The following is a 25,000-nucleotide window of genomic DNA, read 5'->3' as shown; positions in this document are numbered from 1 at the left end:
ACTTTCGATCTCTTCTTGGCCTGCTCGGCCCTCAAAACAACATTCCCGAACATCAATTTCACGCTCGATTAGCTTTCCCTACTCGACTGATCACGAGCGATCACGAACATCCCCCCCCCCCTCTACCCTCTCTCGAGATCCACCTTTTGTTGCTTGTGAGTTGTTTACAACCGCTACGGCTTCGTCTCCGTCCATTATTCCATCATCTTACCTTGGGCTTGGGCGACCAAAAAGGCAACAGGCATCATAACGCCCCAATAACAGCATCAAAACATTATTATCGGCCGCCTCCACAGATGTGTGTCGAGTGCCGCGGGTATCGAGTGTTGATTATTCGAATTTCGAACGAGCGAGGCGTCGAGCACCATACCAATGCCTCCTCCACCCAAAACAACCTCCACCGCACGCATCAAACGACGATCGAACCGCTCTCGGAGCTCTCGCCCTTGGCGTTCGCTCGGTTCCCTTTCAAGTTTTCGGTTCGGTTTGCTGCTCCAAGATATGTCCGTTGATCTGCCACGGCCACTGGACGCGACTGTGTCAGTGACTAATCGAGTTCAAATACGACGCGGCGGCCCGGCTGGAACGCTGTGACGCCAGCCTGTCCCCAGGGGGAACCCTCACATCAGCATCGCGGTTTTGTGCGGTTTTTTCTCACGCGGCGCAACATTTTATGCTGCCGCGACCGGCCAGCATGAATCAACAATCAAGTGTCCAGTAGTCGGTGGTGCACAGACCAGACGAACCGATCGTTTGTTCAGTTACCACGCGAGGAGCAAACAACTGGAGCAGCTCATGGTGTGTGCCCGGGGGAGTTGACCGAGCACCCATGAATGAACCCCATGGCCATGGATCTTTCGCGATTGATTCGCGAGCCCGTTTGTTGGCCACCAAACAGAACAGAACAGAAAAAGGATATTTATCCATCGCGTTGCGCCGATACATAAATACATACACACAGGTGTGCTGTCTGTGGTACTCTTGTGGATTGGTCTGTTCGCGGCCGCACTGTTGAGTACTGCACCGTTTCTGTCGGGCTAGGATTAGTCATAATAGTCCCACCAGCTGCCCGCGGAGACCACCACCAGGAGGACGTAGTGACGGGGAGTTTGTTCGCCACTTTGATCTTTGACCATCGAGAGCGCCCCACTAGCGAGGCGAGTGCGTGTGTGTGTGTGTGTGTGTGCGATTTCCAGCGTCGCGTTTGCTGGTTGGTGATCGCCAGAAAGATTTATGTGGAACGTTGTGGCCCGCTCCCCCACCCCCCAGGAGACCATCGCGGGTGGTTGGTGCTGTTGTCAGCGTTCACTAATTAGTCACTTAGCTGGTCGACCGACCGACTGGCAGGCAGCTCGCTCGTTTGGGTGCTCGATTGGTCCGGCACTTCGATCACCATATTCTGTGCGATCTATAATCTCTAGACAGCGGGGGGTAGCAGCGGCGTCGTAAACGTCGCAACACTGAGCCACTCTAGACCACTAGAGTGCTGGAGTTGGTAGTGGTACGGAATACGTCATACTCGTCGATCGTCCACCAGCCAGCTGGTTGGAGTACCAGCAGAAGCAGGAACCGAAGAGAATTGTTTTCTAGAAGGAGAGGAACCTTTGTGTTAGACAGACCACCAACGGGTGACGATCTCTCTCTCTCTCTCTTCTATCGAGGAGTGTTGGAGGCATTTTTATGCAAAATCGTGTCGATCAGAAGGTGACCTTTTCGATGGCCGGAGCCGAGCGCAGCCCCGAGGATCATAAAAGAATAAACGATTTTGGGCTACTGTCTGACAATGAAACCAACCCCGTTGGAGCACGGGATTCTAGGAAGCGAATCGGTTAGCACCCGGAGCACCCGGGACCGGATTAGTGCACGTTATAAATTCTGACCGTGACCACCGGATCCGGGCATCAGCTTCACTTGGCGGAACATTCGCCGGCCACCACCGGTATGCCGGAGGGCGCGCCGCTAAGGGGACGCCCAGTTCCGCTTCAATGTTATCAGACAAGACAAGACAAGACGCAGGCGGCGGCCACACAAACGCCGACAATCGAGTGCCAGTTCCCATACACTATCCAGGGGTAAAGAGCGGATTGTCGTTGTGATCTCTTCTGTTAAGGGGTTTCTACACTATGTAGCGGAAAAACGTTCATACATAAAAAATATTGGTGTGTGTAGAAACATTTCATCATATCACAACTTAAAAGGCACTTTGGCTCAATTTCAAATTTAAGTGAAATGCACAAAACATAATTTTGATCACACAAAACATACATTATTTACTCAAAATAACGTGCTCGATTCTGTTCCACAAACACACATCGGCGCACTGCACCGAAAACAGATATCAACGAACTTTTGGTTAACAATTTTTATGTACCATACTAAAAAGTTGTTCCTTTCTTTTCGTTGCAAAAGCGAAAATGTTCTGCTGAGTGCAGAAAAAACCTTACCGTTTCGGTAAATGGTACAGGAAGCGCATCGCATATGCGGCAGTATTAAGTCTCTTAAGTCTTATCTTGGCCACTCCATTTGATAGCACTCTAGCGGTCAGCTGGAATTTTGATCCTACACACCCGCCGGAAGCGTAAATACATTCCACGCAATGCAACGAGCATCAGTTACTCATTCATTCATTCATTCATGCTGAGCGATGCATAAAGATCACTTTTTTCGGACCTCATTTACTTCCTATTGCTTCTCACCATCTACAAAGCGGTAACCAAAAAAAGGGGTCTATCTTCATGTTATCAACCCGGAAAGCTAACCGTTCGCATTTTGATCGGCATTTTGTGACGTGAGATTTTCCAGATCCAGTCTTCGGTATCTGATAACTAAACGCTTTCGAGCAATTGTGTTCGAATGAGCTGAGGGCATTAACAAGAAATATATATATTTCTTTTTTAACAAAACTGTTGCTCGCACCATAATGACCCATCTGGAGTATATGTTGACCTCCTCCCCCTCCAGGGGCGGCCATCACCATTCGACGACTTTCGCTGTCGCTCCTTCGTCGCTACCAGAGAACGACTCGCGCTTCGGTTTTCTCGGATCGTTTACAAACTTTACGCTTCCGTGCGCACCTACCCTTCTCCCTCTCCTTCTGCTGAAGCGCCACTCCGTTAACGCTCCTTTTGCTTCTTCATCGGTCAACACCGCAGAGAAGGGTGAGGGAGGTGGAGGAGGAGGGGGAGACGAAATGGCGCCGCGCACATGGGGCTCGTGAGGTTCTGGCGTTCGTTCGCACGCCGTTCGCGCGCAGTTGCACCCACGATTGCGCGGGCGTCGGTCGAATCCGATTGATCTCTCTCGTGTGCGCGATCCTTCGAACACCCGGGCGTGCCGTGTCTCTCTCTTTCTCTCTCTTTCTGTTCGCACTTCGTGTGCTCGCGCGCACGCATAAACAAACGCCACGCGATTTGATGAGGTTGATAGTTGAGGTTCGTCGCCACGATTCAGTAGTGCGGTCGTTGAAGTCTTTTGATCGCGTCGTCGCGCGTCCGCGTGTTTTATGAGCCTTTTGGTTCGGTTTCGGGGGGAGCGCTGCTGTGCTAAGGGGGTAAAATCGAGTGAAGTGAGTAGGAGCGGAGGACGAGGGAGACCAACGGCCATTGATTGATCAGCGCGAAAGCAGTTCGGTCCGGCCTTTAATTGCCGCTGACAATGATTGATACCTCGATCGCTGCCATCGATTCCGTTCCGTCCCTCTCTCTTTCTCTCTCTCTCGCTCTGGAGTCTAGAGAGCATTAGAGCCACCCCTCTGCCCCGCAGTAGATGATCCTCACCCTCCTTTACCTCCAGACGCACCGCTAAGGCTATCACTCGCGATCAGTTTCGTGCGGCGTCAGGCAAAAGTCGTGTTTTTTTTCTGCTGCTGCTGCTGCTGCTGCTGTTGCCGTTAGTCAAAGCCAGGATCGGTGTCAAACGCTTCCGCACACACACACACACACATACACATGTGCGCGAGAGATCAACACACCGACTGACCCACCGAGAGCGAAAAGCGGATCAACGGCCCCCCCGGGGGAGGTCTCGTAAAATATGGATTTTTCGTTGGCCCCGCGTTCGATGATTCAGCGAAAGTTATCTGCTGCTTAGAGCCACACACGTGTGCGTGTGTGTGTGTGTGTGTGAGTGGTTCAAAGTGATAAACTCGTGACTCGAGATCACCAGAAGGAGAAGAGCAAGAAGTGAAACGGCTAACCACGTTATTGATATTCGGCCCCCTTTCGGCACCGGTGGATTTTTCGAAGGGGGGGAGGCCACGGCACTGCTTATCGTAGGCGCGCCTCCACCACCACTACCGTCGATGCTGTCGCGTGTGATTAGTGTGATCTCCAGGGTGCTCCTTTGGTGATCTTCGCCGCGCGATTCGTGGTGTGAAGGTGTGAAAGCCGCACACAAATCAACAAATTCCGTCAACCATCGGCAAAGTGGCATCGGTGTTTGGTGAGAATCAATCCGTCGACCTCAGCAAACACACACACACATACACAACTCGTTGCTTCGTTGCTGAATGGTATGTTGGGATTGGAGTTATAGGGACAGATAGAGAGACAATTAGCGGCTAGTTGACGATGCTAATCGATGATCGTTGAATTAAAACTTGTCAATTGCCCTTTCAACTGTTGGTTGCTGGTTGCGATCCAGCTGCTGGCAGTTGGGATTATTTGTTTGGTTTTCTGACTTTCTAAATCGCGTTTTAACTAGATAGACCACGACCCTTGAGACGCATTGCCACACGATATGATCACCGTGCCCTTGCATTGTTTCAAAAGACCCCATAAACCTCTATACGCAGCTCTCTCTCTCTCTGTCTCTCTCTATAGTTCATTTTAATGCTTCTCGTCCGCTAATTCTCGATCGACGGCTTACATTCACATGACCCCTACCAGGGCAGGTACACCGGGGTTCGAGGGTCACCCTAGATTGCACTTTCTTTTCGCGTCGCGTTAATGGTCGCCCATTTACCAGCCTCTTCTCTCGTCGTACATTTTAACATCTCAATTTGCCAAACAGCTCAAGGTGCTGCTGCTGCTGCTGCTGGTGTTTGGTGTAAATCATAGCTCTCACCACCTATTTGCGTACCACCCATTCTAGTGGCAAGTGGCGCATGCAACGGTGAGCGACAGGCGGTAGCGCGTGCGACCTTCATGCTGGTGAAATGGTGTAGCAGCAACTGAAGAAACAGACAAGAAGCAATCAAAGTGCTCCATTGTAGCTCTAATGCTCTCTGTCTCTGTGTCCCGATGGGGGGTGGTCCTTGGTGCATTCGGTGATCGTTCACCACACCTTGAACGAGAGTCATAGGCAAGTGACATTACCGGACCGGCCTTTGGCCAACAGTTTGTTACGGTTCTGTTGTGGTCTAATTTTATGATTTCGCCCTCCATTAGCCCGTTCGCTCTGTGGGTCTCGGTATGTACCACGGTCGTAGCGCAAGGCCAGCAGACTCTCTGTTGGTTTCGGTTAAAAACTTGTCTCGTGGAGCTGACTGGCTACCATAATTATTTCGTTACTCTCGGAAGCAACATGACCGCCACCGGTGCACCGCCTGCTGGTATCGAGGTACCGCTAGGTTTGTCTGTGTCAGAGGTCAGACGGGGGTTGTGGCTATGGGTTTCCGAAGGTGGTTCTTAGCTGCAGACCGGACGCTGTCCTCGCGGGGAGAACGATTCCGGGAGCCAGATAACAAAATGGTTCGTGGCGTGGCGCAACAAAAGATCATAAAAATGATTTTTTATTGTACCCCAGAGGTGGGAAGGGGTTCTTTCCGGTAGCAGCAGCACCATCTTGGTCCCATGTTTGTCCACCAATAGGAGGGGTGGAATCATAAATTAAAACATAAATTTACGAATTAAACGCGTTCGCGCGAGCGCGCGCGCACCACCAACGATGGTTTACACGTTCTAGTTTGCTTTGCGCCGCTCGGAAGAGCGGAAACCGCGGAATGGACAGAAGGTGCTGGCGTGTGTGTGTGTGATCAACCGAAAGAATCGTGATCATTTCAAACGACGACAATCGCTAACACGGAGGGAAGCGATGCTACCGGAATTTTCGACTGGGAAAAGCCGCGAGAGCGTCGCACATTCCGCTCGCTCACCGACACACCGACCGCAAAACCCGAAGACACCGAAGGGTCGCTGACATGCGTGCGTGCGTGCGGCAAAGTGGCGTGCCAAAAGTGGATTGCATTCGATGGCGTGCGCAGTGGGCGATGCACCTGGTGCACTCTGGTTCCTTCGCAAATGCCAACCGATAATTAGTGATTTGCTAAACACATTTTCAACAACAACAACACCAACAATGATCCGGCCGGGGGATGTGGAACCGATGCCTTCTGTTGCTGTTGCTAGTGCTCAAGACACCGTGACACCGTACGCTGGGAGCAACCGAGCGTAGTTGAATGAACTTGAATCGTGTGGGATCGGGCCGAGTTACAGTTACCGGCGATCACCGATCACCGGTGGCCGGTCGCACAGCACCAGAACGTACCACACCTCCAGCACCCCTTCTGTGTCGTCGTCTTTTGTTTTTTGTTCTTTCTTCGGGGGTCTCAAGAGAGTGCACACAACCTACACGGATATACGTTGTGTTTGTTTGCTTCCAGAGTAATTATTTCCCCGGGGGAGAAATTACACATTAAGTCAATTGGGGGTGACCGGTTAAGGGCCGCGGGCTGACGACTTTACGGTTCGTTAGGAAGTTCTACGTCCGATCGATTCGGATGATCGATCAACTGAAACCGTGATCCTTCGTCCTTTGCTTGAACGCTCTCACACTTACATTAACGATCTTTTACTTTTTCGTCCTTTTCCCTCCCCGCCGGCAAACAGTGGTCGCTACGCAGCCCAAACTCCAGCCCAACGGTAGGCGGTGGTGGTGGTAGCGGTGGCTCGGTAAAGACGGACGGTTGGACGGACACGGAGAAAGAGCACGACCATGAGCTGATCATGCTGTCGGAGCGATCGGATTCCGGCGTTACCTCACCGAACAGCCATCACCATCTGGAGGATCAACAGAGCGGCGTTCCGTCCCCGTGCGATCTCTCCATTCTCGACCAGATACCTACCGATGATGTGCGCAAGCGACTGATCGCAATGACCAAGCGGACGTGCTACGACGAGGAGGACAAACTGTGTATGCTACAGATCCTGTCGTTACTGAACAACCTCGAAGCCCTGTCGCAGGATCACGAGATCGCGGGCGACGATATGAGCCTGGGGCACGAGATGCCCGTTCCAAAGTACAACTACACGCTGCCGGAGAGCAGCACACCACCGAAAGCGTTACTCCATCATCAGCCCCCGCCCAGCTCGACGCCATACAAGACGGGCACGGGGAAAATCGTCGCAACCGTACAACCGTTCCACAGTAGCGATCGGCTCGATCGGTCAACCCCGGGTAGTGAGACCGGTGACTCGCCGATGGTGACAACGGTGTCCGGCCCCCAACCGAAGAGCCTCTCGATCGCGTCGATCGCGGAAACGTTCGGCGGTATGAAGAAGACAACGCGCTGGAACAATTCGGCCAGCCTGCAGGAGAGTGGCGTGTTCGTGGACGAACCATCCTGCACACAGTCGACCCAGACTGAGCTCGAAGATTTTCCCTCCGGGCTCGAAAAAACGAATGCCGAGCTTTGTGCCGAAATCGAGAAGCTGAACCGCTTCCGGGAGAAGATCGAAGAGTGTAAGGGTGCCGGACCGGGCGCCCCCGGTGGTGGTGGTGCTCAGTCGAGTAGTGTCAGCAGTGGTGCTAAGGCAGGACCTGTGGCGCTGCATCTTCCAGCGGCCACCGGTGATGAAGAGTGTGATCGCCGGAGGTTGCAGTACTACGTGGAGCGATCGGAAACGCTAGAAAATAAGCTGAAGGTATACGAAAGCAGCGGTGAGCAGCAGGTGCGAGCGCTGGCGGACCGTTTGCAGCGCGAGCTGCAGCTCGAGGGCTGGGTGAAGGAACTCTCGGAGAAGGTGAACCAGCTGGAGCTGGAAAACGAACGGCTGGAAGAGGAACGTTGCGAGCTGGAGGAGGTAGAGAACGATACGCGGTTGCGGTTGCAGCGGCTCGAAGAGGACCTCGAAGTGATGGGACAACGGAGCGTAGAGCTGGAGATGTCACGCAGCTCGTACCAATCCAAGTACCAGGATGCGAAGACGACGATCGTTGGACTTGAGGAGCTGGTACAGAAGTACGAGGAGAAAGTGTTCCTACTGGAGGAGAGTGAGAACGATCTTCGGGAGCGCATCGAGCTGATCTACATGTTCATCCCGATGCTGCTACTCTACAACAGCTGGCAGATACACGAACAGTTTCGGCAGTACCAGCGGCAGCAGCAGCAACGCTCGGAAGAGTGCACGTCACCGTCACGATCAACCGCCATCCAGTGTCTACCGCTGGAGCGCATGGAAGAAAGTTACTATGAGTCGAATGTTTCGTCGTCGACGAACGGCAGCAACTCACCAGACGACCTCCAGACGCGCCTAAGCGAACTGATGAAGCGTGAGAAGGAGCTGACACAGAACATCGCCGAGCTGAACCGGGCGTACAACGAGACGCTCGAGAACGCGGACAACCTGTGGGCACAGATGGAGCGCGAGTACAAGGAGAAGATTGGCCGGTGCGAGCAGGAGGAGCAAACGCTGAAAGCCAAGATTGCGCAGCTCGAGGAGCGCCTCACCAAGGACAGTGAGTACGCGAGCGAACGGATCGCCCATCTGGAGGAGACGGAACATGGTCTCAAGGCGCGCATTAGCCGGCTGTCCAAGGAGAACAAGGAACTGTCGGCGAAGCACGGTGGTCTGCTGGAGGAGTACGGTGCGCTCAAAGAAGACTATGCCCAGCTGCAGAACTATCTGCGTGGTCCGGCCGCTGAAGCGCTCGAGCGAGAGAAGAAGCGTGTGCTGGCACTGGAGGATGAGCTGGCCCATACGATGCGGACGCTGCGCGATGGCGAAGAGTCACATCGGGCTGAGGTCGGTACACTGCGTGGGCGGTTGCTGGCGGCCACCAAGGAGCTGAACCACATCGAGGTAACCAACAGTGAGCTGCGCGAAGAGGTGGAAACGCTGGAAGCGCGCATCCGGGAGCTGATGACGCTCCGGACGCGGGATGACGAAAAGATCAAGCATCTGTCCGAGGAGCTCGAGTCGAAGCAATCGCAACTGCTGGCGATACAGCATGGTTCGCGGCATGGACCGGGGCCTGCGCGATCGGCCGCTGGCCGTAGCTTGGCGCAGGAGCTGGAACGTCCGCTGAAGGGTGGGTCGTACGCGCGGCACAACTACGATCAGCAGCAATCGCTCACCGCTCGCCGGTTCCCCGATAGCGATGGCAGTGGCAGTGAGGTGAGAAAGAACAGCAGGCCATGAACCGCCTTGGTGAGGAGCACTAATTCCTTCATCTATTCACATTCGGTCCACAGGAGAAGAGCAAATTCCCCACCACCAGACCGCTGTCGATGGCGTTTGAAACCAAAGAAGTGAAGAGTCTCGCGGAAACGATCATCCTGAATGCGGAAAGTAGCAGGGCAGGTGCGAAGACGCCAAAGAAATCATTCGTCGAAGAGGTAAGCATATCAGGTGTGAGGTTCTCGCCTCTGCTCTAACAGCTCATCGCATTCTAATGCTACTGTCGTAGAAACTGTCGAAGTAAACCATAATTCTCGACGTGTAGATTGAAACCCGTAACGGTGGAAGGAACCTGAGTAGAAGATTAGAGGCGACTTTTGGTTTTTCGTTAACAAATTAGTTCCGAATTATCGTCTAGTGACTGGTCTAGTGCTCATAACCTCAATCCCCGTTGCTAGGCGATGTCCGCAACACATCCCACAGTAATCAGGGTGGATTAGGCTGTTGGGGATTGGTCCTCTCTCGTAGCTCCCTTATTGGAATCGGTTAGGTCTAAGTCGCATCCAGCAGTTCCCAATTGTACATTTCGTCATTCGCCCTACATTCTAGGCGCGTAGCCGATTCGCTCGCTGGGTGTGAGGCGCACGTTTGGTTGCAACATGGTAAGGAGCTACCCAAACGGCTCGGTCCATCGAACGGAAGCGAAATCTTCGGAATCCCATCAACATCCTACCCCCGGCCTATTCCCACAAAAATCGCCTGCTTGAAACCGGCAAGAGCAAGAGAGGAAAACAATGAAGAAAAAGCGGTCGCAACAACATCTACTAAACATGCACAAAGCACACACACAGATGACGGGGTATTCCCCTATGCACACCCTCTACGACACCACGCGTAATCTGCCAAATCCCGAATACTAGAGCCGCCCTAGATTTGTCCTCACCCCGGTGTTCCCGACCCTCTTCTGGCCCTTTCTCTTACCCTTTCCCTGATGTGGCCTGTGCTAGAGTAGGCGTGCGGCTTCCAACGTGGTGAGTTGTCTCATGAGATCTGCTCGGATTCCTGTTCCGATTTGGATTTTCTTCCTCTGGTATCCGGTGTGCGTCTGGTCTATACAATTTCACTGTCTAACTGTATCTGTTTCAATAGTACCTCCTCCTCTCCTCCTTCTACCACTGCCTTCTTCTTTACTCTATTCAACGGCAATACATTACCGTCTTCTGCGTTCGTTCTCTATATCCCTATACTCTCCGTCTCTGCTGAAATTTCTCTAACTGAACCTTCCACCATTTCCTGGCTTTCCGATAGTCGATAAGCAAAAACTTCAGTAGTCCATGATCGTAAACGAAATCATTTTATTTTCCTTCCAATCATAGATCAGCAACTGATAGACAGCGTGGAAAGCAGTTGTAAGTAGGTTACGGAACCACAGCTTACAGATGCAGATGGACAACGGTTCCACCTGTTCAGGACAATCTTATGTGCACCACCCCCGGACGGACGGATGGACTCTTCTTGCTCTCGGTTGTACAAAAGTACTCATACGGAACGTGTTGGAACAGCGTTCCGTAATGGAGGAAAGTGGCCAGCTCGCAGCTTCTTACACCACGGCCGCGGGCGCGATCTACTGCATGATGGGCAATAGTGCCGCGTGTATTGCTGCCCGTGGCAGTGTGGATGAGGAAAAGTCGTGGAAAAGAAGTTGAATTCTAGTCGTTGTTTTTGTTGATGTTTTTTTGTTTGTTCGGTTTATCCGGTAACTATAAATAGAGAGTAGCGTTACGGCACATTAGAGCAGTAAAGGCAGTTCAGCTATAGTGAACTACTTATATATATATTTGAATCTATAAACCTATATAAAAATAGGCAACTCGAATGGCCGAGGCCAATCGAGGCGTCAAAGATGATGAACGGGATGCGTCAGTACGTTACTGGCGTTACTACCAATGGTCACACGAGCGGATCGTAAGGATCATCTACCAACATGAACGATTCCTGCCCGATCTGCAAACCGAATACTTATCGGCGTAAAGGAGACTGAAAGACAAAGGCACTGGAGACAGAGTCGAGCCGAGTGGTTTAGATGGAATTCGTGGTACAATTGGTTGGTTTGCAGCTGCCCAAGCTAATGAGCCATTATCAAGCACCACATCCATACAAATGGAGACACCCCGTTTTGCGTTTATAATTCGGTTTTCTTGCGGTTATTTGCTTCATCCATTGCATCGCTCTAGCGAATAGTTATGTTAAGCTTTCCAGCTCGTACGCGGCGTGTAGAGTTTGTTTTTTTCTTCTTCTTTTCTTCTGCGTCCCCTGATTGCGTTCCATAAATTCCATTTAGTAGCTTGCGCCATTTTGTATATAAATAATTTAGTTTGAGTTTGAGGTTCAGTTTTATTTGTACATTTTGTGCTGCCCTTTTTCTTCTGCCAACTACCACATAATCCAACGGAAAGGTGCGCTAGTACGGGACTCCACGGAATCCGACTGGCTGGCCACTGTACTGTGGCTTACGGATTTAGTGTGACACAGTTTATTAGTTAGTTCGTTTAACTGCTGAAGTACCTCGAACATAAGCAATTGTGAACGCTCCCTCGTTCTGTCGCAAGCCACAAGGAGCTGTGAAGGGTTCGACCTTATCATGGTGCACCCTCTGGTGCACCCAATCGACGCTTCGACCGATATCGTGCAAAGACGTGAGCTTCCAGGGAACTATTTAATCACGGTGTGTACACACACAGCCACATACACTCATCTTAGTAGCCCAACATTTAACTAGATTGTTCAGGGTTTTGTAATTACAGCGTAGGCAAAGGAAGTGAAGCCAGGCGGAAGAAAGAATGCATTAAATCTCGAAATACATCCCGTAGTTGTGATGATAGTGAAGAAACCTTGTTCGAAGTTGATCTTATCCGAAAAATGAGAAAAAATGCAACGCAAACGCACAAGACGCAGTCGTTGTTAAGGTAGGTAGGAATGATGGCATTCACACACGGGATCTTCTAGGGCACTGTCTACGCTGTTCGGGTATAACTGCTACCAATGAATCACACAAACGTTCTTTACAGTTACACACAGATTTCACGTTTTATTTTATTCTAAGCCTAGCGGTAGTCTATTTATGTAAAATTGATTTAAAAAACTAGGGTTTTTGTGGTTATGTACCCACGGCATCGTCGATAGTATGAGTCGTAAATTTCAGGTGCTATCTTCATCCCGTCGTGCCCTAGGACTTTTTCCACGAATAATACATCTCAAGTGGTTTGTTTACCTGGAAACAATGGAATGAGAACTTGGTTAGAGCTCCGCTTTCTCGTAACGCGTTTTCACGCAGGTAAGCGAAAGGACATAAGGTACCACTACCTTCCAGAACTTTTCGTTCACTTGTTGGAGCGTCTGGTTACCGCTCAACACCACCAGCTGGTCCGTCTGCTGGGCGATGTAGATGCAGAAGTTCACCAAGCGGTACGATTCCGGTAGCTCCTGATCGAGATCCAGCGTCAAACGCATCGCCAGGTACTTGCTGAGATGGTCAACTGCAGAAAGGGGGTAAATAGTTAGCATTCAGCGGTTGCTACAGATGGATTGGTTTCGAATGGGGCATACGTACTCGTAGCGTTGGATGTAGTTTTGATGTATCGAATCGAGTTCTCCTTGAGGGCCTTCAATAGCGGATTATCCCCGGTCATCTCCGTTGGGTGTGGTTTAAAGACGAGCTCAATCTCGTCGCTTCCTACCTCCGAGTTACCATCACCTTCGGTGTCCAGATTGGAATCATTTTCCTCCGTGCGCCCATCCATTTCACTGTTGCTTTCCGATTCCTCCGACCGCTCCGAGGTCATCACCGAACGGGGCCGTTTTGCTTTGCTGGCGGAGCTAATGTTTGACGGTGCGGGCGATGGGGTACTGCGCACTGAAGGTGGATTCGAGGATTGACGCGACTGTTCCCCGGCAGTGGTCGATGCCGCTCCAGAACTGGATCCTGCTCCTCCGCCAACAGCAACCGTGCTTGAGGTACTGGCAGCACCCGTGCCACTCGAAACAGTGCTCGGTGCGGTGCTAGTGGTACCGCTGGTACTAGCGGTAGCGCTACCGCTGCCACTGCCGCCAGCACCAGCGCTACCGGGAGGGCCTTCTTTGCTGGTCGGTTCGTTGGCACCGTTGGACGCGTTACCTGCGGCTGGAGCCGTCGATTGGACGGTGGTGGAGTTAGAGGAGGAACTTGCGTTCGATGGACAGAGTTCGTTTTCGCCCTTTTGCTTGCGGTTCGGCCGATTCTGAGATTGCAGCTTAATGCCTTCGTTTATGGAGTGCACCAGCGCTTGCTGCGAGTGGCTCGAGTTGAACTTGGCCAGCACGCGCTCCTGGTGGGCCTCGTATTCGTCCCGACTCGGGTAGATTTTCGAGATGAGCAGATCAAAGTTGGGATCCGGCCGGAGCGAGCGCTTGGAGACGAGCTTCTTGCGGCACGTAGGACACTCCTTGTTGCCCGAACGCAGCGCCGTGATGATGCAGTCCGAGCAGAACCGGTGCAAGCACTCCTTGGTGGTCATGGTTTTCTTCAGCATGTCCAGACAGATCGGGCACATCAATTCACTGTGCAGACTGCGCGGCGAGACCGCAATTTCCGTGTTATCCGTGATCGCTTCCTGCGGTGCGCGGTGCAATTCGTACAGGGACAGGTCCCACGATTTGCTCTGCATCTGCTCCACCGAAGCCATGATTCGTCCGGGTCGTTGTTTAACACTTTACACCAAAGAAAAGACACAAAATTTCACTTTTCCCACTTTTTATATCGCGCGAACGAAAAAACCCAAGACCACAACAAACGCGGACCCTTTGGGAATGGCTGTGATTTTGGTTAAAACCCTTCGGGAACGGCTGCATAAGAATCTGGTTTTTCAACAAAGTACCGGAAAGGCCGCGTGGATGACGAACACCTAGCAGGGCACGAAATCAAAATCATTTTCTAGAGATAAATTCGTGAAACCGATGGGTTTTGTTCGTTCTCATGTGTATATTTCTTGTATAAATTATTAAGGCTTCTTAAATAAGTGGTGTTGCGCTTATCTTTCCTGAAACGAGAACTATTTGTTAAAACTTATTTAAGATGAAGCCGCCGCAGGATCGCAAAACAATATAAATAACCAGTCTGTGGATGTTTTGTTCTTTGGGGACTTGCAGTTCAACAGGCGCGTTGCATCCAGCGACGGCGAGGACGGCAGCAAGGCACTATCATGGATTTTTCTCGATTTTGATCTTTCCTTCGTACGCCTTCTTCAGCTTCTCTTTGAACTTGCCGTACCGTTCGGATTCGCCAAGCATCCGAGTGTATTCTTTTAGCACCTGTTCCAGAAACCGGCGACGTTGATTAATTATCTCATCTGGATCGGACGCGGTGATGTTTTCGATGTACTCGTCCTCAAACTTTGGCATAAGTTCCATAAAGAACTCATCGCGCCTCTCTTCGTCATCCATCAGCTGCGGGTTTGCTAGTAACTGCAGCGACTCCTCCACGATTTTCAAGTACTTGATAGCGTTACTCTTGCTGCGCCCAATCTCGTTCTCGCACTGGAACATCTCTCGGAGCTTCTCATCTTTGATGAATTCTTCCGGCTTCTCCGATTTCTCAATCAACTGCTTGATCTCCTCTTTGCTCAGGTGTTTCACACAGGCGCACAGTCCCTGCAACACAAAAGAACACGGATATTTGTGATGCTGTTTGCCAATTTTCTAAGATACTTACGGCCATCGCCTTCACCTGTTCCGGAAGCCGGTCCACCGGCAAGTTCTGGGTGAGTAGGACGTTTTCCTGGGTCTACTCTTCCAGCACAAACAACGGCGCGAGTTGAACACTTTTTAACTTTGTTAGCGCACGTTGCTAAGGTGGAAAATATTACTAATTTCTCACTTTTTTTTGCGAATTCCGCGCGCGGTGCGATTTGTTTTTATTCTGAATTTTATGAGGCGGCGATTAGGCCATATAACGCTGGCCAGCTAACGTTATGGCCATTTAACTGGAAACCGTTCTACAACTGTTCTACAAAACTGTTAAAAGCTTTTCTACAACGATTTGTTTATCATTAAAGGAATAATCCGTGAATTTATTGTAAAATTACTGCTGTGAAATGGCTGCTTCTCGTGAACGAAGATGCAACGCAGGTCGGCGGATGGCCAGCTTGCTAAACGAAGAGGAAGAGGACGAATTTTACAAAACTTCGTACGGCGGCTTCAGTGAAACGGTGGACGACGGCGACTACGAGTAAGAAGGCGGGACGGGCAGGATCGAGCTCCGGAAAGCGACTCAAACGCGCCGTTATTCTCCATTTCAGGCAAAAGAACGACGACGAGGATGATATCGTGGATTCCGACTTCAGTATCGATGAGAATGATGAACCGGTGTCGGATAGGGAGGAAGAAGAACGAAGGGCACCCAAACGCCGGCAGGCGGGAACGGTAACCAAGGCCTACCGCGAACCATTGCCCAAAAAAGCGGCCACTAAACCGGTTAAAGAACCTAAACCCAAAGCAGAACGGCAGACAACGCTGCGCAAGCGGCCAAAGTTCACGGTCATCGATTCAGGGCGTAAATCATTCCGTAAATCGACGGCCGCTAAAACGGCGGCTACGCAAAGCAGGCTTCGGCAACGGTTCGAAGCGGAACGGAAGCGAACACGAGTTATCCGCACGGAAGAACACATCCCGACGCAGGAGGAGCTGCTTGAAGAGGCGGCAATAACGGAAAGAGAGAATCTCAAATCACTCGGTTAGAAACCTCTGTTTGTCCGCAACCACGGTTCCTCGCATTTGAACCGGAATCCCTTCTTCTTTGCCGTTTACTTCACAGAACGCTTCAGAAGAATGGAACTGGAAAAGCAGAAAACGAGACCCACGAAGCGAAAGTTTGCGGGCCCAACGATTCGATACCTATCAACGGCAATGCCCATTATTGAGGTCGTCCCTAACATAAACCCGCCTGAGGATTCGCCGGAAAAACAGGATACGACAGCGGATGGAGCCGAAAAAACGTACGTACTAGATCGAATTCGACACTGCGAGGTTTTGACAAGGCATTACGATGCCTCTTCGATTTCTTTCAGTAGCTTGCGTGATAAAGCAGCCAAACGAAGCAAAAAGAAAACCAAACTAGAAGTAACGGGTCAATACGAACGAACGTTCATTTCATTTGAGAACGATATCGATGATCGGATGTTTGAATCGATCTTTCCCAAATCGGACGGTGGCAGGAGGCGACGACAAATCTGCGCTGTTACCCAGCTACCGGCCCGCTACTACGATCCCGTCACACAGCTGCCGTACCGGAATATGCAGACGTTTAAAATTTTACGCGAAGCCTACTACCAGCAGCTGGAGGAAAGGGGCAACACAGAAAATCCAGGGGTGGCCCAGTGGTTAGAGTGGCGCCGCAAGATCAAGCAGTTCCGCGTGGTAGCGCTCAAGAAGGAACAAGCGACGGCAACCAACGAAAAGACTGGATCAGGAGTAGCGCAGGCGAAAGGTCAACCAGTAGTACCATCGACTACCGGTGCTGTAAGTGTAGCAAAACAGTGAGATTATCGAATTGTATTAGTGCTTAGAATAAAATAATAGGACCGATCCCTAGATTAACGATACTCGAGGCTAAACGATGGCGTTTATTGATTCGGCATAGGAATTGCGATTTCGTCTTCCCTCATCATCCCTCTCCACACACACACATACGCGCCGGGTTTCCCCAAATCTCTTTCTCTCTCCCTTCCATTCCCTTTGGCAACTGCTTTCGAGGCAGATCATTAAAAAGCCCTACAACAATGCATCTATCACATTCATCAGACTATGATTATTATAATTTTTGCTATACCTTCGCCCTAGGAATAAACACAGACACACACACATACAAACGCGCGTACATAATGCACTCCTTCGTCCTTATTTCTGCATCCTTTGCATATGTAACGTTATGAGTTTAATGGTTTTTGCAATACTTTGTGAGCGAGCAAACCTGTGCCGGTGTGATGGTGGTGCTCCTGCTGCTAGCTATCTAACGACGCACACAACTCTATCTACCAATTAATCAACGACATCAAACAACGGATTAATAAGTCACCTTTTCTCGTTTCTTCCGCTATTTTCTATCCTATTATCTAAACATAAAACCCATGCCCCGACCGTATCCAGTTCGGTTCGATGTACGCTTTAGCATCGCTCTTCTGGACTCGCCTACCGCGTTTCCTGGTTCCTGGTTGCTATATGATGGTTTCATGTTAACGCTGATTGCAATGGTGGTGGTTTTGTTACTATTTTGGGTACTCCCTCCTCCCAAAGCTAACATTGAACAATTCGTTATAAGTTTGCTAAAATAACATTGTATTATTTTCCCGTGTGTTGCTATCTGTTGCTGAGCATCGCTTCCCATGCCATCCGGTATCCGGTGCTTGCTTTGCTGCGTTTAAAATTAATGCCGAATGGACGGAAACGATATCGATTTCTAAAAACGTGGCCCTTAGGTTGATGCCACACAAAATTGAAACGAAAAGAGCACCGAAATGCTTGATAACCCTATGTAAATTGAATTTCATTTTACAAAACAAGACAAACGCCAAGAACGAGAATCCTTCTACTCTCGTAAGGTTAACAGTACAACAGAATCAACATTGTTCCGGGGTCCGATGGATGCAAATCTCGTTGCTCAACTTTCTGCTAAAATGTGTAAACCTCCCACTCGGTTGGGTTGATTGTATTATGTGCTGGACTATGGAATTCATATTTAGTGTTCAAACTTTCTACTCCCACTCTCTTCCTACTGCTCAACATCAAACGGTAAACGTTTCCAACATGCCCAACATCAATCAATGAACAACAAAATACACAATCTCGTACTAAAATCCTTCGGCCCAAAAGCCACTCAACTGAGTACATTACTCTATGCATATTGTTTGTGTGTAGATATATAGGTATGTTTGAAATTTCAACTCTTCTACAGTTGTTCATCATCAGTGCTTTAAATAACGTGCTGCGTTCTCTAACGTGTGGTTTCAGTTCAATAAGAGAAGATGAGAATCAACAAGATCTCGGCTACAAACTCTTAACTGCGTCCTTTCGTTTCTTTAAGTTGGACACAACGAACACGAACAGTAATATCCGTTCCCCAACTCTACCAATTAACAGTGCATCAACGGTTTGCGGGGAATAATCTGTGCCAAAAACGGAAGAATGGCAGATGACGACACCAGAGCCACATGTGGCCTCCTCGTCTTCGCCGGTGGTTATGGTGGTGGTGGGATATGTATGATCAAAACTGAATCATACCTTTTCGCGCCCCTTTTTTTCGCTCCCATTCTAACAATTAAAACCTAACACGCTACAAAACACGTATCTCTGCGTGCAACCCCCACCCCACCCGGGTTGAAATAGTTCATTTTATAAAAAACAATTAAGTAAAATGTTTTCCCTTTCTTCTAGAGGAGGACTTGCGGTTACATCTGCAGGTTTTTCGTAAAGTTTTCCATAATTTACTATGTTACTTGATTAAAATACTGATGGGTTTTTTGTTTTCGGAGTTTTCAGGATTCTAAACCACTGCAAACCGCGTTGCTGTGGTTGCAGTGTGTTACTGGTTTGTGCGTGTTTTGCTTGCTTCTCGTTTCGGGTCCGATTAGCGATTCGTCATCCGCCTTGAGGTTTGCATGAGAGTACACACTAGGCTAACGATAATACGGTATCAAGTACACACTAAACGCTAACAATCGTGTTTAAATATCTTTAAAAACGGGCCCTCCCCTAGTTGCGCCCCCATTTTCCGAAGGGTGTTGCTAGAAAATCAATTTATGCCTAACCACACGGCGCGTTAAAAAAGGACAATCCATCGCAAAGGACAATCGAAGTAACTACTAGTACTATTGTTGCTGCTGCTGCGCCAGCGGCGGCGGCTACTATTCCCAGTGGCACGCCAACTGCGATTCTATCAGACTCGAACACGTTAACCCTAGAATCTCTGCGAGTGTTGCTATGGGAGAGGACGTTTGACGTCCATTTTGCGTTTTTCTAAAAACTTTCTCTCGACCATCGCCTACTCATGTTAACCACTATTGCTTCCACTTCAATAATCTTCGGAAGAGCCTCGGAAGTCCTTTTTTCTTCATCTCTCCATCCTCTCCCACTCAATTGATGATATTCCCAATCCCGATGGCGTTCCGGGCTTCCGCCATTTGCAATCTCTAAAATGCATATTCATAATGTGTAATAGGTGATAGGTAGCTTAAGGATTTTGGCTCTAAATGAGTGTGTCCTCATCTTGCGTTTCAAATAGCATCAGCAACGAGTGCTGCGAAGAGGAACGTCCACCGAGCGCATTACCCGACAGAGACCCGTCCGGTGATAGCAAACCCGTCTGTAGACTGTAATTGTCACGGTAGCCCGAGGTGGACGATGTTTGCGAAACCGAGTCCCAGCTCAGATCGCCCAGTGTTGCGATGGTACGGTTAATGGGCTCGAACGATGCCGGCGGTTCGTTGACGGTCGGTGGTCCCATCGCTCCAGCGATTCCTCCCGATACACCTGATACACCTGCTACGCCCACCAGTCCTACCATACCGCCTGCGAGCGTTGCTGGCGATCCACCAACCATGGGGCCTATCCCAGCACCCACCGTGCCACCGGCCACGGTCGCAATGTAGCTTGGTTCGTTGAAATTATTCGACCGCATACCCCGTCGATTGCGGAACGTTTTACGGCTTTGGGCGCGCGATCGCTGCAGCCGGTGCTTGTTGTGGTTCTCACCGGAACTATCGTCGGCCAGACTGTCCGGTGAGAGTGGTGTGGTGGACGTTTCCCCGGACGACGTCTTAAACTCGACGGACGACACAAAGCGTAACCGCGGTGGTTGCACCTTGGCTGCCGATGCCTGCAATGAGACGGAGTGCGACAGATGGGGAATGCTGCCACCGATACCACCGCCAGTCGTCGGAGGACCGTGGCTACCCGGTGTACCCTGCAGTTGCTGTTGTTGCTGCAGATCCATCGAACCGGCGTCTGCCAGCGTGCAAGAGGTAAGCGTCAGATCGGCACTCTGCGAGTCGGCCAGCAAACCACCATCGCGATTGTTTGTCGTGGTCGTCGTGGAACTGGACAGCGATTCACCCTTCGGTGCCTGGAGCGTCTGCTGGGACAGGGTGTCACTCGACGTACAGATACCGGTTCCGCTGCGCGCATCCTGCTGCAACGAGGACAGCAGATTGGCTGGCGTCTGCACGCCAGTCAGCATCGATATCAGCGAGGGGCGCTGCTGGTGCCGTATCGGTTGCTCCGGAGCGACCGGTACGCTCGGTATGTCCCGTTTCGACGTTTCCGTCGACATGTCGCGGTCTGCAAGGTAAGATAAAACGTTATTCTCGCGTTCGAAAGTCTCCAAGGCACCGTCCCTACCATAACGTCGCGCCTCGAGTTCATCGCGAAGCTCACGCAGCTCCCGGGAGAGTTCCAGCAGAATCGCACCGCGTGACTTGGTACCACCGGTCGGCTGTGTGCCACGCATTCGCTCCCTGATCAGGAACTGCATATGACGCTCGTGATCTCCTATCGGGGGTTGTGAAATCTGGAACAAAACGAAGCACTTGTTAGTTGGCGAGGCTTTAGTGACCATGAGCACCATGTCACCTTATGCAGAATAAACGGCATCAGGACGATGTAGAGGGGCGTTCGTTGGGTTACCACAAACTCCAGGAAGCTCCAGAGCTCCGGGGCTGCCTCGTTGCGCCGCCCAAGGTCACGCATGACGCGTGCAATTCGAGGCCATTCGTGCGACAGTCGCGTATCGAAGCAAATGCAAAGCACCCGCAACGCCAGGAACGTGGCCTGGTAAAGCGAGCTCGATATTTTCGCCGGACGCTTCGCATCGCGGCTGCCAGTGAAGGTTAACGATCCGGCTCGCAGATCGGCCCCGGTCCGGTTCGTTTGCATACCGGACTGGCCCGTCCTGCCCGCTACCGGACTCATGGCATTCAGTACGGCCGTCACCAGGAACGAGATATCCGATTGCTTCAGCTCACCGACGTCGGAGATACCGCGGCCACTGCACACCTTCAGACAGAGTGGCATCAGCAGATGCATCAGGAAGTTTTCGGCTTTCTCCTGCGACGGAAAGTCCGCACTGCCACCACAGATTTGCTCCAGTCCGTGCGACAGCGAGTCTACCGGACTAACGACCTGCAGCGCCACCAGACGTACCACGTTCGAGCAGAAGAAAGCCGGTGGACTCTTGGACATGAGGGCCGCTCCAGCGCCCGATACACCCTCCGGGAAGTTGCCCGGCTCGTTCACGATCAGGTTCTGCACGTTCGTCAGCAGTGCCTTCATCTCCCGCCAGTGTAGGATGTGCGGATAGCGGATGATGGCCTCGGAGACACCCTTCAGTAGGCCCGCGGCGGCCTCCCAGTTCGTGTTCCGCCGTACGGATGACTTCTTGGAGATCTTGAGAAACACCTTATCCAACCGGCGCAAGATCGTGACGAGTGTTGGCTTCATGCCATGATCATCGGCCCATTCGGCGCGCGGAAAGATGCACTGCATGTACCGCTGCAATCCTCGGCAGGCCATCGATTCGCGATCGTACGGCGATACCTTCAGCAGCGAGTGTGCGATCTCGGCCAACCGTACGTGACACTTGACGTCCAGCAGTTCGGTCGGTTTCGGTTCACCCTGCTTGCGGGCCAGCTCCGCCAGTCGCGTCGATGCCTGTATCATAAAGTCACCAACCACCGACAGCAGCACATCCCGGGGTCGACGGTACTCGCGAATGGTTTCCGAGTCATCCACGGAATCGTTCAACATCTTGGTGCGCCCGATATCGCTGACGTATTTCGCGTGTGATTCGTCATCGTAATCTAGCCCTGGTGAGCACGGTGGTCCACGGGAACAGTTCCGCTGGCTGGAGCCCTTGTGCTCGGGACTGCTACGGAATGGTCCGTTGTAGCTCCTGGGAAAGGCAGTAATCGGAATGAGAAGGCGAAGCGAGGAAAGTAATGAGGACCGCAACGTACTTTGACAACCCTTCACAATTGTGCACCATCGTACGAATCGTGACGGCCAGTTGCATGATGATGTCCCGTTCGCATTTTCCCTCCAGCGGAATATACGAGGAAGACTGGATCTGCTGCATGTAACAGGGCAGTATGGCCTCCAGGATGATCTGAAACATAGCATGAGGTGAGAGGAAGAGTGGACACGAAGGAGCAGGCGGTCCATACTAACCAGCATTTGATAGCCCCGGGTGCTTTCGGCCGAGTATGATACCACCATGACACAGAGCGTGATGCAGTCGAGCACGGTCACCATTTCATCCTCATCGTGGTAACAGAAATCGATCGCCTTCAAGGGTTTCGGTTCCTTGACCAGTTCCGCAATATTTAGCGGATCGGGTGAAGGCGTTTCCAGGCTCAGCAGTAGGTTGAACAAGCAGCTCGATTGTACCTTCAAGGACATCGTGTAAAGAAGAACTTATGATGTTAAGCGGGTTCTTGAGAACAGGACACTCATCTTACCTTGTGTGCCTCGCCATAGGTACCGTTCTCGTCCGTATCCAGGATGGCGGATACCGAACCAAACATCTGAAGAATGAAGGGCTTCCGGTTGAGCAGATAGAATTGCTTCACCGCGTACTCGATCGTCGTGGTGACGAGCTTGTTCGTTTGGTGTAGCGAGTACACCTGCAGCATGGCCGGCATAATCATGAAGTAGCCATTGGTAGAGAAGATATTTTTAAAATTGGAGGCCGCATTGATGAAGGTGGCCGTTACGTAGCGCATGATGCACGAGTCCTCTGAATGGAGCAACGCAGCCCCGGATAGCACATTCAGAAACAGTTGGATGTCGGCCGAGTAGGCAAAGTTACCGGCCATCGCCTCGAACATGCGCGCGATCAATCGGACCCACATGAACTTGTGCAGCACATCAAGCCCCAGTAGCTCCTTGCCTAGCTCACCGCCCTGGTGAAGGTCGAGATCAACCTCGAGCGCTTTGCGCGGAAACGATGGCAACTTCATAAGCTCCTCATGTAGGAACACAACCCGCTGGACCACCATATCGACGTTCTTCAGGATGGCCCACGTCAGGTGCACCTTACCGATTTCCACGAACTTTTTGTTTAGTTCCTGGCGCTGTAGCGCATTGAACGACTCTTCGGGCTTCATCTCGACCAGCCTCAGCTGCGGATACTGCGACCGCTTGAAGAAGTACAGATCACGCACGTACCAGTTCGGATTGAGGATTTGGTGTGTCTTGTAGTCGACGAGTACGTGCTGGGCATGTTTCTTCTCATCGATACCGAAAAAGTCGAGCGACTCGTTGAGCAGCTGCGAGAATTGGGTGTCCTCCTGCACCGGAAACTGTGACGGAATACCTCCTTCATCTGTGGAGCAGACCGTCACCATTGTATGAATAGAGCCGTTGGCAACGGGATAAGTCCCCTTCGCTTACCTTCTGGTCCATGTACAATGATTTTCTTGGCCGAAGGTACGTTCGCCGTCAGCAGGATCGACGCATCGCATTGCTCTTTGCGCAGGATTTGCTTCAGATCCTTAAACATGATGCCATGCACGCTATGTACTACCATCCACAGCACCGACAGTGCCGACCCTACGAGCTGTAACGAGGAATTTGCAAAATGTATTATACGATTTCCGGCTGTGAAATGTCCACACCGAGCAGTAGCATCGACACGTTACCTGTTGGCTTGATTCATGCGTCGAACGGACGTAGAACATGACGTATCCGATGATGTAGTTGTAGAGTGCGAAAGCCGCCTGCTGTGGTAACCGCGGAACGAAGCGTATCAAATGGCGGAGCAGCTTGAACATCTGATCCTGATGATCCCGCGTCAGCCGTTCGAGAACGTAGCGCAGAAAGAGGGCCGAATCCTCGACGAGACAGATCCAGATGACTTGATACGCCACCTCGTACACCGCACAACCATCCGAATTGACAGCCGCATCATCAAGGCAGGCGACGATTTGCATCACGGACGAGCACAGGCAGGAAGGGAACAGCGAATGAGCCGCGTGCATGTGAATGGCCGAGCGGGTACCGTCCTCTTCCTCCTCGACATGGTCTTCCGCTGGTCCGTGATCTAGGCCAGGTTCGTGGGCCGCCTGTTGTGTGATTGGAATCGTCGTGATCAGGAAACTCTGACGCTCCGAACGCTGCTTGTCTTCCTGCTGCAGCATGGCATGCCGGATCGCTTCCGTTTGCTGTTTCTTGCGCGTCTTGGTAGCGGTCACTAGTGAGCGCTGTAATGGGAAAGTGTAATTAGTCATGTCCTTTTCAAGCTTCCTTCCAGTACAATGACTTACGTGACGCTCCTGGTTGAGCGTAACCTCCATGTCCTTGTTCTGCTGTCGTGGCATCCATGGTGGATCGACCACCGGTAGACTCTCGATGCCAATCTTGGGCGATGGCAACGTAAACTCGATACCCGGTGGTGGTACCTTGAACGAGAGATGTGCCCCTTCCTCCATCCGGGGCCATACCTGGAAGCGGTTCTTCCAAAGTACCTGATAGCGCAGGATCGCCTGGATGCGAGTGTTGGGGCACTTGTTCGTCAGCGAACGCTGCATAATGTCCGTGGCCGTGTTCGGCGCTTTCACCGAGGCAAGAATGAACAGCGCGGC

The 25,000-nt window shown here is 51.3% G+C and overlaps 5 protein-coding genes across 11 annotated transcripts in view; 2 read left to right on the top strand and 3 right to left on the bottom strand.

The window, feature by feature from the left end:
• The window catches only part of LOC125950636 (myosin-10), an 81,355-nt gene extending 69,133 nt beyond the window's left edge, over positions 1–12,222 (top strand). The window contains exons 9-12 of one of the 2 annotated variants that reach the window (XR_007468735.1): positions 6,828–9,335; positions 9,413–9,556; positions 9,948–10,369; positions 10,715–12,222. Coding sequence is in view for 1 of the 2 variants with exons in the window: in XM_049678804.1 (XP_049534761.1) it covers positions 6,828–9,335; positions 9,413–9,556; positions 10,715–10,726 (2,664 nt within the window). In the remaining variant the exon portion in view is untranslated. The remainder of the gene's footprint in view (positions 1–6,827; positions 9,336–9,412; positions 9,557–9,947; positions 10,370–10,714) is intronic. The other variant, XM_049678804.1, reaches the window with a different exon arrangement.
• Positions 12,223–12,405: 183 nt separating this feature from the next.
• LOC125951069 (E3 ubiquitin-protein ligase RING1) lies at positions 12,406–14,155 on the bottom strand. Of its 2 annotated transcripts, none has more exons than XM_049679591.1 (3): positions 12,949–14,155; positions 12,699–12,874; positions 12,406–12,609 (listed from the first exon to the last, which is right to left on the bottom strand). In XM_049679591.1, the coding sequence occupies exons 1-3, from the start codon at positions 14,057–14,059 to the stop codon at positions 12,565–12,567; spliced, it is 1,332 nt and encodes a 443-aa protein (XP_049535548.1). In that variant the 5' UTR covers positions 14,060–14,155; the 3' UTR covers positions 12,406–12,564. The 2 variants fall into 2 exon arrangements, with proteins under 2 accessions (XP_049535548.1, XP_049535549.1); XM_049679592.1 differs by having other exon boundaries at positions 12,702–12,874.
• A 190-nt stretch (positions 14,156–14,345) lies between these two features.
• LOC125948218 (uncharacterized) lies at positions 14,346–15,288 on the bottom strand. The gene is made up of 2 exons (XM_049674057.1): positions 15,085–15,288; positions 14,346–15,023 (listed from the first exon to the last, which is right to left on the bottom strand). Exons 1-2 carry the CDS (start codon positions 15,088–15,090, stop codon positions 14,574–14,576), a joined length of 456 nt encoding a protein of 151 aa, XP_049530014.1. The 5' UTR covers positions 15,091–15,288; the 3' UTR covers positions 14,346–14,573.
• Positions 15,289–15,411: 123 nt separating this feature from the next.
• LOC125948183 (vacuolar protein sorting-associated protein 72 homolog) lies at positions 15,412–16,918 on the top strand. 2 transcript variants are annotated; one of them, XM_049674003.1, is made up of 4 exons: positions 15,412–15,600; positions 15,671–16,104; positions 16,186–16,366; positions 16,442–16,918. In XM_049674003.1, exons 1-4 carry the CDS (start codon positions 15,467–15,469, stop codon positions 16,908–16,910), a joined length of 1,218 nt encoding a protein of 405 aa, XP_049529960.1. In that variant the 5' UTR covers positions 15,412–15,466; the 3' UTR covers positions 16,911–16,918. The 2 variants fall into 2 exon arrangements, with proteins under 2 accessions (XP_049529960.1, XP_049529959.1); XM_049674002.1 differs by having other exon boundaries at positions 16,439–16,918.
• Positions 16,919–17,121: 203 nt separating this feature from the next.
• Positions 17,122–25,000, bottom strand: part of LOC125948139 (protein unc-80 homolog) — a 19,881-nt gene continuing 12,002 nt past the window's right edge. For all 4 annotated transcript variants that reach the window (XM_049673909.1, XM_049673911.1, XM_049673910.1 and 1 more), the window contains 9 exons: positions 24,683–25,000; positions 24,059–24,619; positions 23,811–23,976; positions 22,877–23,742; positions 22,587–22,805; positions 22,376–22,524; positions 20,994–22,311; positions 20,763–20,931; positions 17,122–20,702 (listed from right to left, as the gene is read on the bottom strand). The exon at positions 24,683–25,000 is cut by the window's right edge and continues 250 nt beyond it. In XM_049673909.1, coding sequence (XP_049529866.1) covers positions 19,612–20,702; positions 20,763–20,931; positions 20,994–22,311; positions 22,376–22,524; positions 22,587–22,805; positions 22,877–23,742; positions 23,811–23,976; positions 24,059–24,619; positions 24,683–25,000 — 4,857 coding nt within the window. In that variant the 3' untranslated portion in view covers positions 17,122–19,611. The remainder of the gene's footprint in view (positions 20,703–20,762; positions 20,932–20,993; positions 22,312–22,375; positions 22,525–22,586; positions 22,806–22,876; positions 23,743–23,810; positions 23,977–24,058; positions 24,620–24,682) is intronic.

Source organism: Anopheles darlingi, chromosome 2 (genome assembly GCF_943734745.1).
Source record: "Anopheles darlingi chromosome 2, idAnoDarlMG_H_01, whole genome shotgun sequence".
Classification (NCBI taxonomy): Eukaryota; Metazoa; Arthropoda; class Insecta; order Diptera; family Culicidae; genus Anopheles; species Anopheles darlingi.
Note: the sequence above shows the minus strand (reverse complement) of the source record. Positions and strands in the feature narration are given on the sequence as shown.